At 48.5% G+C, this 13447-nt stretch overlaps 1 protein-coding gene across 3 annotated transcripts in view; it reads right to left on the bottom strand.

The window, feature by feature from the left end:
* Positions 1 to 1778: 1778 nt before the first annotated feature.
* LOC135811810 (transmembrane channel-like protein 7) overlaps positions 1779 to 13447 on the bottom strand; it is an 80541-nt gene continuing 68872 nt past the window's right edge. For all 3 annotated transcript variants that reach the window (XM_065325054.1, XM_065325056.1, XM_065325055.1), the window contains 10 exons: positions 8754 to 8929; positions 8124 to 8364; positions 7575 to 7672; positions 6657 to 6761; positions 6239 to 6314; positions 5572 to 5702; positions 4631 to 4663; positions 4020 to 4142; positions 2991 to 3069; positions 1779 to 2594 (listed from right to left, as the gene is read on the bottom strand). In XM_065325054.1, the coding sequence (XP_065181126.1) occupies positions 2514 to 2594; positions 2991 to 3069; positions 4020 to 4142; positions 4631 to 4663; positions 5572 to 5702; positions 6239 to 6314; positions 6657 to 6761; positions 7575 to 7672; positions 8124 to 8364; positions 8754 to 8929 (1143 nt within the window). In that variant the 3' untranslated portion in view covers positions 1779 to 2513. The remainder of the gene's footprint in view (positions 2595 to 2990; positions 3070 to 4019; positions 4143 to 4630; positions 4664 to 5571; positions 5703 to 6238; positions 6315 to 6656; positions 6762 to 7574; positions 7673 to 8123; positions 8365 to 8753; positions 8930 to 13447) is intronic.

The following is a 13447-nucleotide window of genomic DNA, read 5'->3' as shown; positions in this document are numbered from 1 at the left end:
TGGGAGACAATTCCATAAAAGGGAGGTTTTGAATAAAAAAAGTGATTTGGATGTTGTCAAGGCTTTGGGGAGGATAATTTTGTTGGGCGTCTCTCACTACCGGAAATATTAAAACTAAACTGAGCCAAGGTGTTCCGGTATTTGAAAATAAACTTGTGCAATGTAACTAGGCTAATGAATTGTCTACGGTACTGCAGTGATTCTAGTTTGGCGAATGCGTTCAGATCTTGCTTTGGCGTGTCGAAGGCAAATCGAAACTTACGCCGTCGCAAGTAAGACCTGATGAATCTTGCTTGGAGTTTGTCTAGCTCACACAAATCAGACGCAGGTAGCCGGTACGCCCACACCACAACACCATACTCTATAACGGGTCGAACGTAGCTCTTGTAAAGGAGCATCATGGCTTTGGGAGTAAGGCGCTGGGCCATGTAACATAGCAACGTAATTCTCTGTTTGAATTTTCCACTCGTATCTATGTAATGCTGGTGGAAGTTCAGATTAGCGGTGAAGCGAATTCCCAGATGTTTCAGCACATCGGTACCGTTGAGAGGAGCCCCATCTATTTGGTATGCTGCAGCTGTGGACGGCGATACCGACTTGTAGGTATAGCTGATGACAGAGGTTTTCGATGGGGAAAACTCGCCTCCTCTAGCTCGAGCCCAGGTTTGGCACGCTTGTATATCGGCTTGCAGTGCTGGGCTGGACGGAGTGTGTTCGTATGGGTGGAGTAATAAAGTCGCGATCCCTTTTTCAAGTCTGAACTATGATTTTTTCAATCCATCCACGTAAGTAGGAATTCACACTCGATTGTAAGTGGCATCACCTTCTTTGCACCTGCACTTTAAGTGTAAAAAAGGTGCGACTTACTGTACATACTCAAAGTACCTGCCAAGTATCCCGAGTTTTTCGGGATTATCCCGCATTTTTGGATAAACTCCCGCGATCCCGAAATACCTGTCGATTATCCCGAAAATCACTGTACACAAAACAAGTCTTGATATTGTTCCCTGAGCACTTCAAGTGACATTTCACATTTGTCTGGGATGTTATTAATTCTGTACTGCCATAGCCTGTAGTACCAGTGGATCTACTAGTGCTCCTTTTATGAATTGTCGCTGAAAAACCTCCGCTTTGAGTCCTAAATTTGCGTACAATATGATTGATATCACTGATAAGGTCACAAACATCATCACTTCAAAAAAGGTTGGAAATGGAATTTTGGAAAAATTAGACATCCCGAAAAACCAAGGCAAATCCCGAGAATTTGGCCTGGCGATCCAGAAAAACCGAGGCAAATCCCGAAAATTTGGCCTGGCGGTCCAGAAAAAGCACTCTCAGTACTTGGCAGGTACATGTATGGTTACAGTGGTGCTCAATGATAAAATCCAGTCGAGTCACTCAAGTAAGAGCTGGGCGTTGCACAGCCATAGGCCTCTGTGAAATGGTGCAAGGCCACACACTTGAGTGACGCGACTGGATTTCATCAAGTTAGTTGAGCAGGACTGTGTATTCGGGGTTTGGCATGAATGCATGCACCACACACACACACACACACACACACACACACACACACACACACACACACACACACACACACACACACACACACACGCGCGCACACATACACACAGACCGTTCTATGTCGGTCTGCCTTGTCTCTTTTGCTTACCTTACACACACACGCACACACATGCACACACACACACACACACACACACACACACACACACACACACACACACACACACACACACACAGAAAGAGAGAGAGAGAGGGTGTATCGTATGCCAGCAAGACAGCAACTTTGAAAAGAGGTAATATAGGAACAATAATTGCACTAAAGCTACTCGAAAAGAGTTCTATTATAATATTGGGTGAAGCAGCAAGTCGCGCCAGGCTTGTCAAGTTCTACTGTGTATATTTTTGGGGGTCGGCATAAAATTTTCAACAAAAATCACTCTAGGCTCGTTGTAAAAGCAGATTTCTGCATTAGCGTTGGGTCTCCACTGTCATTAAATAAAGCGCAGTTCCAAGTGAACACACATGTCAAATTTACAAATGACTCACGGCAATGACGCTACCAGGAGCTTACACTGCGTGATAAGGAAACGCAAAAGGGAATGCGACTCAACGGCGGAAAGGCACAGTTCGATTCGTAGAAGTGTCAGGGGGTCATTGCTTAGTTTTAACGTGCACACCAGAACCGTAACCATCGCTCGTACGCATTATCCGCATCCGCATGCACATGATAACACGTATCCGATGGTGGCAATAGAAAATGAGCAAACCAGATGTGTTCAAAAAAGTTGTTGCACAGCTATGCGTGGCTCACAACCACAGCTGCTCATGCAAAGCAATTGGGTCATCTGCACAGTTAGATGTACTCTGGCTCTTGGAGCCCAAACTGGTGAATGCCCGGTAAACATTATAAGATAAGCAGGTCGGAGCGGTCGTGTCAACCGCCAGGCTGCTGCCATCGTGGTAGGCTGGTGGGTAGCGAGCACATCCTCTGCTCACACAGTACCGCTCAGGCCGGCGAGAGTGGTCTGCATGCGCTGCACCTTGCCGATAAGAAACTGCTTGTCCCGGCCCTCCTGCACGAACAGGCGCACACACACGAATAAAACCAGGGAACGGTCAGCGATGGGACGCACGCCAGATCAGCACTCATAATCAAGAAAGGGAAGCGGGAAAACCGAGGTTCCAATTTTTGAATGAAACAGCAATTTTGTGAGTATCCTCATGAATACACAGGCATGCATGACTGGGAGAGGTTACCCAACATACCTTTTATACATGTGCATATGATACGACATGTGCAGATATACAATATGCCGTGTCATGTACGCGTATGTACACGTCTAAACAAAGTTTTTTTTTAAGCTGTCAGCTGAGAAGAGGGGTCGGTTCGCAGTCTCCGAACCCCCCCCCCCCCCCCCCTGGGAAGAAAGGAGAACTGTGTAGTGTGGTCGGTATTGTAGTTTCCTTACGAGTTGCAGCTGGTCCTTGAGAAGGTTGATGTTCTCCTTCTGAGCCCTGGACAGTGCGTAGTAGTAGTAGATGACCAGCCTAGAGAGAGAGAAAGAGAGAGAGAGAGACGCATTCCGGCAGCAGGTGAACAGACAGACAACACCGAACAAATAGATATTAGGCAACTGCATGTCATGTTCATTCCCCACAACAGCAACAAGAGGTTCGGTGTACAGAAAATATTTTAATTCCTTCTGACAGCTGTTTCGGTCATCAGAGACCTCATCAGAGAAGGTAGAATGTTGAATGACTCGAAAAGAAATAATCACCTATTTTATACTGACTCTTGCAACAATAGACGGCGCATTGCCGCAGAACGCAAAGGTGGTGGTGGTGAAGTGGACGCAGAATTTTTAAGGGCCGAGTGCTGCTGCTTACTTTCTTGTAACTGCATGTCAATTGTTTCTATGCCGAGTGACAGACTTCTCCCCGCGGTAGACAGATGCATAGCCTGTCTGGGGCAAGGGGGGCAATTTTTTGTTGACGTAATCTTTTCGACGACGCACGCACTGCGAGTCCTTTGGAAAGTTTTGCCTCGTGCACTTGGCCAGACTTTACATTACAAGGTCGGTACCCAGCATGTGCTCTCACACTGCTCTGTGGCAAAATGCGCGTTCTTCTGAATAAAGGTGACGTCAACAAAAAATTCCGCCGCGGGCGGGGGGGTATCTGCAGATTGTGCAAAAGAGATCCTGAGTTGCACACTCTTGTTTATCTACACTTGGTAGTACCATATACCGAACTGCTTTACTGTACAAGCTAGACATGTACAGCGCTGCTCAATGAAATCCAGTTAAGTCACTCAAGTACACGCCGGGCGCTGTGCAGCCCTAGCTAGACCTGCGAACACTGGACTGCGAAATCATGCAAGGCGCAATCTCGAGTGAGGCGACTGGATTTCATTGATCAGCACTGTAGAGTGTTGTGCTATGTTGATCGTGAGTGTGTACAGCAGCGCTACTCAGCCAACATCACCCAACTGTACTTACAGCATCAGGATGAGCAGGGGTGCTATGAACGCTGCCGAGCCGATGAAGTCGATGATGGTCTCCAGCCAGCCGGGTGCCTTGTCAATCAGTTCGGGAATGATGTCATAGATGTGTTCCTTGCCCCTGTGTGTGCATGATGTCATGATGTCATGATGGTACAGACACATACGCGTGTGCACATGTACACACAATGCATGCACGCACATACGTGCAAGCACAAGCACACACACACACATATGCGCACATACACACACACACACACACACACACACACACACACACAAACATGCACATACAATTATACATACACACAAAGAAACGCAAACCAGTCATTGAAAGGGTACAGAGAGAGAGAGGGAGTGTGTGTGTGTGTGTGTGTGTGTGTGTGTGTGTGTGTGTGTGTGTGTGCGAGTGAATACGTGTCTGTTCACCTGTGCATGTGTGTGTGTGTGTGCGTGTGTGTGTGTGTGTGTGTGTGTGTGTGTGTGTGTGTGTGTGTGTGTGTGTGTGCGTGCAAGCGTATACACATAGGTGCAGAGTGTTTCAGCAAAGATTCATTCTAGTGACCTTGCATAGGTATAAGTTATTGTGTGTGCGTGTCATGGCCTTACCGAAATGGTCCACACTGGGCAGAGGGTGTGATCCTGAAGTGCAGAGAGATTATACACGACCACAAACACACACACACACACACACACACACACACACACACACACACACACACACACACACACACACACACACACACACACACACACACACACACACACACACACAGACCAGATGGATATGAAGCGGTAGCTCTTATCTGTTTGGCAGCAAGGGACTAGACGCAGGCAATATTCCATTAGCCCACTCAGACCCTGAATAGTAAATGGTTCAATGAGTGATCACACAGCCTCAGCCAATTCGGCTCATTTTCATTTTATTCGCCTTGCGTTGGCCAGGGTCGTGATATACTGTCCCCGCACGAGGTAGCACCACATCCGGGTGGGAATCGGGCATGCTGGGAACGCAGCACATGCAAATATTCCCGAACCGATCAGGTTTCCTGACACTGTGCCGCTCGTCTAACCTGTAGGAACGGTGTGGGGCTAATTTAGAATTCGAGAGAGAGAGAGAGAGAGAGAGAGAGAGAGAGAGAGAGAGAGAGAGAGAGAGAGAGAGAGAGAGAGAGAGGGAGAGAGAGGGAGAGAGAGGGAGAGAGAGGGAGAGAGAGGGAGAGAGAGGGAGAGAGAGGGAGAGAGAGGGAGAGAGAGGGAGAGAGAGGGAGAGAGAGGGAGAGAGAGGGAGAGAGAGGGAGAGAGAGGGAGAGAGAGAGAGAGAGAGAGAGAGAGAGAGAGAGAGAGAGAGAGAGAGAGAGAGAGAGAGAGAGAGAGAGAGAGAGAGAGAGAGAGAGAGAGAGAGAGAGAGAGAGAGAGAGAGAGAGAGAGAGAGATTTATAACAGAATGGGCAGAGACAAGCGCTGTATCATGGCAAAAGATTTAAAGCATCTGTTCTGCGGACATTGAACGTAGCGACAACCAATTTTAAAACTATGATAGCACCTACCTGACAATGGCATATCCGATAGGAATGAGACAAAGGAAGAGCGTAAGTAGCAGAAGAGCACGAAAGATGTTGCTGTTCCTCGCAGCCCTGTATGGCCGGTCACTCGGCTTCAGGTTGTGAAACAAGCTGAACTGTACGTGTGTCACGGGCAGCAACACAAACAGTGCGAAGCGTGCAGACGTACATACATTCACATGCACACACACGCACGCAGATGCACACACACACACACACACACACATACACCCACACCCACACGCCCACATACACACACACACACATGCACGCACACGCACGCACACACACACACACACACACACGCACACACACACGCATACACATATGTAGACAAACACTCGAACATTATGGCAATGTTTAGAAACCTCACTAACCATGAAGAGATAGTGGTAGCAACTTCAGGGATAGCCGAGGAAGTCGGTGTCTCTCCATACATGGGAGATAGAGCTTTTACTGGTGACTTTGTCAAGTGCAAGGTCAAGTGTCAGCAGCAAGACAAAACATAAGCACACGAGTGTGTAGAAGAAAAACACACAAACAGGCACGCACATACACACACACACTCGCACACACACACACACACACATGCACGCACGCACGCATACACACAGACCGTTCTATGTCGGTCTGTCTTGTCTCTTTTGCTTACCTTCTTGCAGTAGAAGTAGATGATAAACTTGAGGATACAGATGATGCAAATCAGCGGTGAGAAAAACACACCTAGCCTGCACGGAAAACAGGAGAAACAGGAGCAGCAGCATGACAAAAAAATTCACGGCTCGCGTCAGACTCGGGTAGAGGCCCAGTTTTCCACATCCGTAGCAACGCCACCACCACTCAAGGATCAAGCATGACAACACAACACAATAGCCAGTGTGGAGAGAAGGAAACCATCAATCTGAAACATCTTCTATACATAGGTGGTTAAGTAGTGGCAGACAACGCGCACGCACACATGCATGCATGCCGTGGTCGTCCGTGGTCTGGTTGTCTTGGTCTTGGTCATGTGTTCTGTACGTATTGGTCCCCGATTGGTCGTCACGATCTGTCGTCGCTTTACCACTCACCACAGCAGGGCCTGTGCGTAGAGCAGCTCCAGGACGCTCTTGGCAATGAAGAACTCCGGCGGTCCGATCTTGTCCTTGATGAACTTGGAGTGGTCCGCGGCAAACCTACACAGCGCGCACCCAGGTACAGACGTACGGGCAGCATAGCATAGCACAAAAACAAACATCAAACCGGTAAGTGTATGTAGAGAATCAATCTAAACAGCTACAGAAAAACCTGTCAAGGCGACCACTCCGATAAGGCGACCCACCTTTTTTTTTTTTTTTTTTTTACTGAATACCACAGAACCATCAGATGCTGCACAGCGAGGGGGCGGTGGCATATTGGATGGACGTGGGGCCTGTCCTAGAAAACTATTGCAACCAGGACCAAGGGATGCTATTTCCAGTCAAATCACCCTGGATAAGGAGGCCGAGAATGAATTTGGCCCACATCCACAACGCCATAGCGAGGACGTTCGTTCTCGGGTAGATGCTCAATATCCTCCGGACAGCTCCAGAGCGCAGTGTGGAGAAGGTGGACAGTTTCAAATTGTTTTCAAATCGGGCCGAGTCCGTCGCAACTTCTGAGAATCACGCAACTCAGCCAGATTGATTGACAAACAGTGCATAACTGCGGGGGGTGCGAGTACCAGTCATACAGACTACAACTAGCCTGCTGGAGCCAGTTCAAATACACCACGTGCTACACACACCCCCCTGTGCGAGAATGAATTTGCATGCGGTGAAAAAGCACACAACGGCCAGTAGTAAAAAGAAGAATGGAGGAGGAGGAAGAGCCATATTCAAGTTATGATCATCTTCCCGGAGGGGCAGCCTGTGACACGAGTCTCGTCGTCTACAGTCGATATGCACATAATGTTCACACACACACAAACACACACATGTAATCACCCATAAACCCCCTACGTAACATACCTCCAGATTGTTTCGCCAAACAGAGTGACCCCCACGATGATGAAGAAGTCGATGATCGTCAGCTGATATAGCTCCTGACCAGCGAATGATTCCCAACACTACATAACAAGCAACACAGCAATATTGCGTTAGAAGTTACGCAAGTACAGTCAGACTTCGCTTATCCGGTCCTCTTTTATCCAGATCCCTCGCCATCCGGAAGAAAATCGTTGGTTACCGAATTACAGCGCATGCCATGCATACATACAGTATGTGTGTTCGATTATCCGGTTCCCTCGCCTATCCGGAAATGTTTTGTGGAAAACGGATATTAGTGTGTGTGTGTGTGTGTGTGTGTGTGTGTGTGTGTGTGTGTGTGTGTGTACGTGTGTGTGTACGTGTGCGTGTGTTCACAAGTGCATGCATGTGTGGATGCATGCGTCGGGCATGTGTGTGAGTATCATACAAGCGTGTGTGTGTGTGAGTGTGTGCGGGGGGGGGGGGGGGGGGGGAGGAGGTAACTGTTATGTGCACTCATGCACGCGCATGCAGTCTCTGCACACCACATACCGGCGGGCAATTGCCAGATGCGGGTGCTGTCGTCACTGCAGACGTATTGCTTGCTGCCGCGCTCATAGTCACCATAACAATGGACGTGGTTGGTCCCATAGTGGCTTGGATGGCAGCACTGTTGTTGGGGGTCATTGCACCACCACCACCGCCGCCGCCAGAACCGCTATCGCAGCCTTGAATATCGATGAAGATGGACGCCATGAGCACACCCAGTGAAGACAATCGCATGGCAATCGTTCTGTACAGCAGCACAAAAGGAGAGAGAGAGCGCACAACAAAGAGAAAAGATACCAGATACCTGAGTATGGGTCACCGCACCGGAGTGGACATTCAGAAAGAAAAGAGAGGGAGAGAGAGAGAGAGGGGGGGGGGAGAGAGAGAGAGAGAGAGAGAGAGAGAGAGAGAGAGAGAGAGAGAGAGAGAGAGAGAGAGAGAGAGAGAGAGAGGGAGGGGGGGGGAGAGAGAGAGAGAGAGAGAGAGAGAGAGAGAGAGAGAGAGAGAGAGAGAGAGAGAGAGAGAGAGAGAGAGAGAGAGAGAGAGAGAAAGAATAAAGTACGGAAAGCTCGGCGCAAGTTAGTGGACATCAACCCTATACCGGTGGATATTGATCCTCTACTCTCATCTCACCTGAGAAGTGTAGCGCGAACCTCGGTCCTGGGCGTACGCCACATTTCCAGCAGAGACAGCTGCTGGAAGACCGTCGGGAAGATGACATCAAACGCTGAGATGGTCAATGTTGCCGCCAAACCACGGATGAACAATGTGAACTGCTTTCCATAGGATATATCGCCGGTTATTTGTCGCTGTGTAACGAAACAAAACAAGGAAAACGACCATTGAAGTTGTCAGTGTTCAGTTAACGCCGGTTTCACTTTGGTTTGAAAACAGTTCAGCATTCCAAACCACGGTTTTCATTCAATTGTCGTCGAGGAAATCATCGAGAAGAAAGTAGTGAGCCATTGTCTTGCGCGGAGTTCGGAGTTGACCCTCGTCTCACACATGATCGACTGATGATTCATGAAACTATACTACGTATTGTTTCCATGGAAACATCGCCACGGTCACAGCACTGATGTTGTCGCACTGTACTGCATGTAGTACCATGCAATCGACAACGGGTCAGTACAGTCGGCGGCGCAGTCTAGGACTATATTTCAGAATGCTCTGTCTCCATATCAACGTGTTCGGCCTAGTTTCCTAGCATGTGACAGCTTTTTTTTTTAAAGTGAAATGTTTTTTAAATTATTGATATGTTTTGTTCTGCGTGGTTTGAGCCATTCTGTAACTACTCGCAGCTTCACAGTACCGTGCAAGCGAGAAGAAAACGCAACTGTGCCAGTCGCACATGAACAACGACAAGCTCAGGGAAGGTGTAGTAGAATTACGGGACTACAGTCCGTTTCAAAAAGATTTGCAATCCTGGCGATCGCCCGCGGAGTTTGGCGTCTTACCGTATGAGCACTCGAGCACTGCCTGGAAAAACTCACTGTGAACTCGAAGAAATATTCCGCGCGAAAGCAGGAAAAATGACAACTCACTCACGTTGATACAGTCATGTACGTCTGGTTTACAACAAACGAGTTCTTCCTCGTATCGATAATGGAGTCAGAGAGGACATGTCGAAACGAAAGTGTTGTAAATGTTGACGAGCAGCATGTGTCCCAATCCGTTTTGTGACCAAAATAGTTTCTTTGAGCTGCGATGCTGTGTGACGAAAACGACATCGACACGGACTCATTCCCAAGGCCATGACTTGGCAAAGCTATCCGTGTGACTTCGACGACATTTTGAGAAAAGCAGACGCTTGTGAACGCTGATAGAAGACGGCGTTGACTGCTAAATTCAAATAAATTGGCGATCTTGAAATACTAAAATAAATCTCAAAAAGCTACAGCGCGATGACTTCCATATTCACTCACACCATTGCAGTGCTGTGGGTGTGTTCACATGGCGTGAGCCAGTCAAGTGTCAGTCAGTTCGGCAGGAAGCGCGACTTCCAACAACAAGTCGTTTGGTGCAGCCATCTTCTTTGTCTTGTACCAGCTTGATCACCAAAACAATGAAAAAATTTTGACTTGAGGATAGGTTGGGATTTGAACTCACAACTTCATGGTCAGCAGACAGCATTCATAACCACAAGGCCAAAAAGGAAAGGATAAATCGTGGGTTTTGATAAAATATCGATACTGGCTTCCTGGGCAAATTGTAAACCATGGGAAAAGGCCGGAAACCTGGCCGAAATTCTAACTCCTTAACGGCTGGTCCAATTGTTCCGAAACCTTCACAGAACAATTTGCCGTGTCCTAACAAGCCATTCTATGTACTTTTTTGTCCAAATTTCCTTTATCTTCATACTTTTTAAGACCCAAACCTGATTGTAAATCTTTTTGAAACAGACTATAGGGACCTTTCGCATTTGCTACGAAACGAATGCGAAACGAAAGTTTGATTCGGCTCGTAATCGTTTTGTTGAAAACAGATTTCAGGTTTCGCAAGTCGTCATGCAAATGTGCATGGCAACTACGAATACGGCCGCGGGCGCCGGTAGTTTGGCGTACGGGTTTTTACACGCACACGTGCATGGATCATGGAATCAAGGGAGAAATGTGTACCTTGCAAAACATGTGTACCCATCCAAATAAATGTGTACCTGACGGATTCGGAGCGTGCCACGAATGAAGAGGCTTCCATTCGTGAAAACGAGTTCTCCGCAGGGACTCTGACGAATCCTCGAACCCAGGTGACGAATCAGCATTCGTTTCGTATCCGTACGCGGGGTGCGAAAGGTCCCTACTATCGGGTCGGGTGGAACTAGGGTAGTGGATATAGTGTTCATACTATTCAATGCATATGTTATACGCATCCCATATTTGGATCTCGACCCCGGCATGATTCATACACACTCCATTACCCCCTACCCCTGCATGCAGTAATTCGTACACATTCCATTGCCCCCTACCCCTACCCCTGCATGCAGTAATTCGTACACATTCCATTACCCCCTACCCCTGCATGCTGTAGTTCATACGCATTCCATTACCCCCTACCCCTGCATGCTGTAGTTCATACGCACTCCATTACCCCCTTCCCCTAGCCCTGCATGCAGTAGTTCGTACACACTTCATAACCATATTTGACCCATTACCCCCTACCCCTAGCCCTGCATGCAGTAGTTCGTACGTACACACTTCATAACCATATTTGACCCATTTCCCCGCTGCCCCTGCATGTAATAATTAGTACCATACACATTTGTAGCCCGTTTTCCCTCCTTCTGCCCCTGCACATAAAAACCACCGTACATTTGATCTGATTACATCCCTTTATAGTGTACATAGTCGGGCTATACACATAATAGAGAGGTTCTGCTACACGGAACTACGTACCAAACTCCGTGTCAACTGCAGTGAAGTTTGACACGGATTTTTCGTACGTTGCACCGGTTCTGCTGTACGTAGCATGCTCGAACCATGCACGGACACCCTGCCACATGTACTCTGTACGCTCACTTTTCACACGGAGTCCGGTCCGTGTGAACCGCGCTTCACACGGAAAACGGTATGAAAAAATCCGTATCAAACTAAATCCCGTACCGCGGCGAAGTTTCGATACGTACTTTGGCACGTTATACCGTGTGGCAGAACCTCACTATTATGCGCGCCCAGCTAAATGGGTGCGCTCATGCATTGCACCGTACGTTTTATTGTAGTTCACATGTAGATAATCAAGCGAGGTACAGAGGGCTTGATGGCTGATCAAAGCCCAAGGGTCCAGCCCGAGGGCCGTAGGCGCCAAGGGCTGGGCCCGAGGGCTTTGGTCATCAAGCCCGACTGTACCTCGCTTGAATATGCTTCAGACGATCCCCAACATTTTTTTTATTTTGAATCAAACTCGCTTCATTCTTCATTTGGGTGATCTCGAGTGTGGACAATGTCGGCCTTTCGTTTGGGATTTCAGAGCAGCCTGAAGTCTAAAGTGCATGTCGTTTTCGTCCCGTTCGTAAGTTTCACACAGAGATTACAGCAAAGGGAAAGTAATGTCAGTGGACGAAAAACCTGTTTCGTGAGAAATTTCTCAGGACTACGTGTCAAGAGCCAGACGTGGCTGAAGTGTCACGGAAGTATTTTCACTTCGACCATACACGCCTTGCTCACGCTGCATACTGCTGAGAGTTCTGCGGTGCTGGAGCTAGATTTCCAACTCCACAAGTTGAGAGCCACCGCATCCCCGACCACCACCCCTATCGGTTTCTTGTTCTTATAGCCAGATCACCTTGAAAAGACTGAGATTGGGCATGATCAGGGCTTTGATGGTTTTGTCGTACAGTTGCCAATGGCAGCGGGCTTTGATGGTTTTCTCGTACAGGTTGTCAATGACAGCGGGCTTTGATGGAATATCAAAGCCCGCTCTCCGAGGCTGCTGATTGGTCGTAACCTAGCAAAGGGCACGTGGGTCGTTTGAAAATATAACCAAACTTTCCATAATCTAGCCAGTAGTCGAATCCTTTCCCTAATGCTGGTGTCAATAATCTGTCCTCGTCCCGTGAAGTATACGACTCTCAACTATAATAAACTGGTATCTCTGGTGGTCGTGTGCGAACATAACAAAACCCTATTGATAACATTGGCGCCCAACGTGGGGCTCGAACCCACGACCCTGAGATTAAGAGTCTCATGCTCTACCGACTGAGCACATTGGCGCCCAACGTGGGGCTCGAACCCACGACCCTGAGATTAAGAGCATAACAAATCTAGGGGCAGACGGGCCTCCCTTCCGAACAGTAAGAAGAATGGGGTATAGTGAGTGGAATTATGCACACTCGTATTGTAGGCCAGTTGGACCACCAGCAACACCACCAACATCACCCCCGACATTACCACCAACCAAACCTTCAACAACACCTTCAACAACAAATCCAACATCAACTGCAACCACAACACCCTTCCCGGCACACAACACCACCACGCCCACTAATGCCACCGGAGGATGCTCGACGGACGATTGAGCGACGCCGCAATACACGCCAGACCCGCCGTCGTCGAACCCCCGCCTTCATCGCCAGGTCTCGGCGACGGGCCGCAGCTCGCCTCCAACAGCGGGCCCGACCCCGGGCGATTCCTCCCCCACCGACCACACCTCCACCACCACCGCCACCGTCGAACCCGTCGGGCCGGTTCGACCGCTTCAGCCAGGACCCAGAACTGGTTTCGGAGGCCGACTGGTCCGATGCAGAGTAGGATCCACTGTAGAGTAGTATATTTAGCATAATTAATTGCACATGTGGGTATCTGCGGAATGAGTGCATGTTTGACTTGTATGTG

The sequence above is a fragment of the Sycon ciliatum genome, chromosome 3, assembly GCF_964019385.1.
Source record: "Sycon ciliatum chromosome 3, ocSycCili1.1, whole genome shotgun sequence".
NCBI lineage: Eukaryota > Metazoa > Porifera > Calcarea > Leucosolenida > Sycettidae > Sycon > Sycon ciliatum.
The sequence above is the reverse complement of the archived record's forward strand: the minus strand, read 5'-3'. Positions and strand labels throughout refer to the sequence as shown.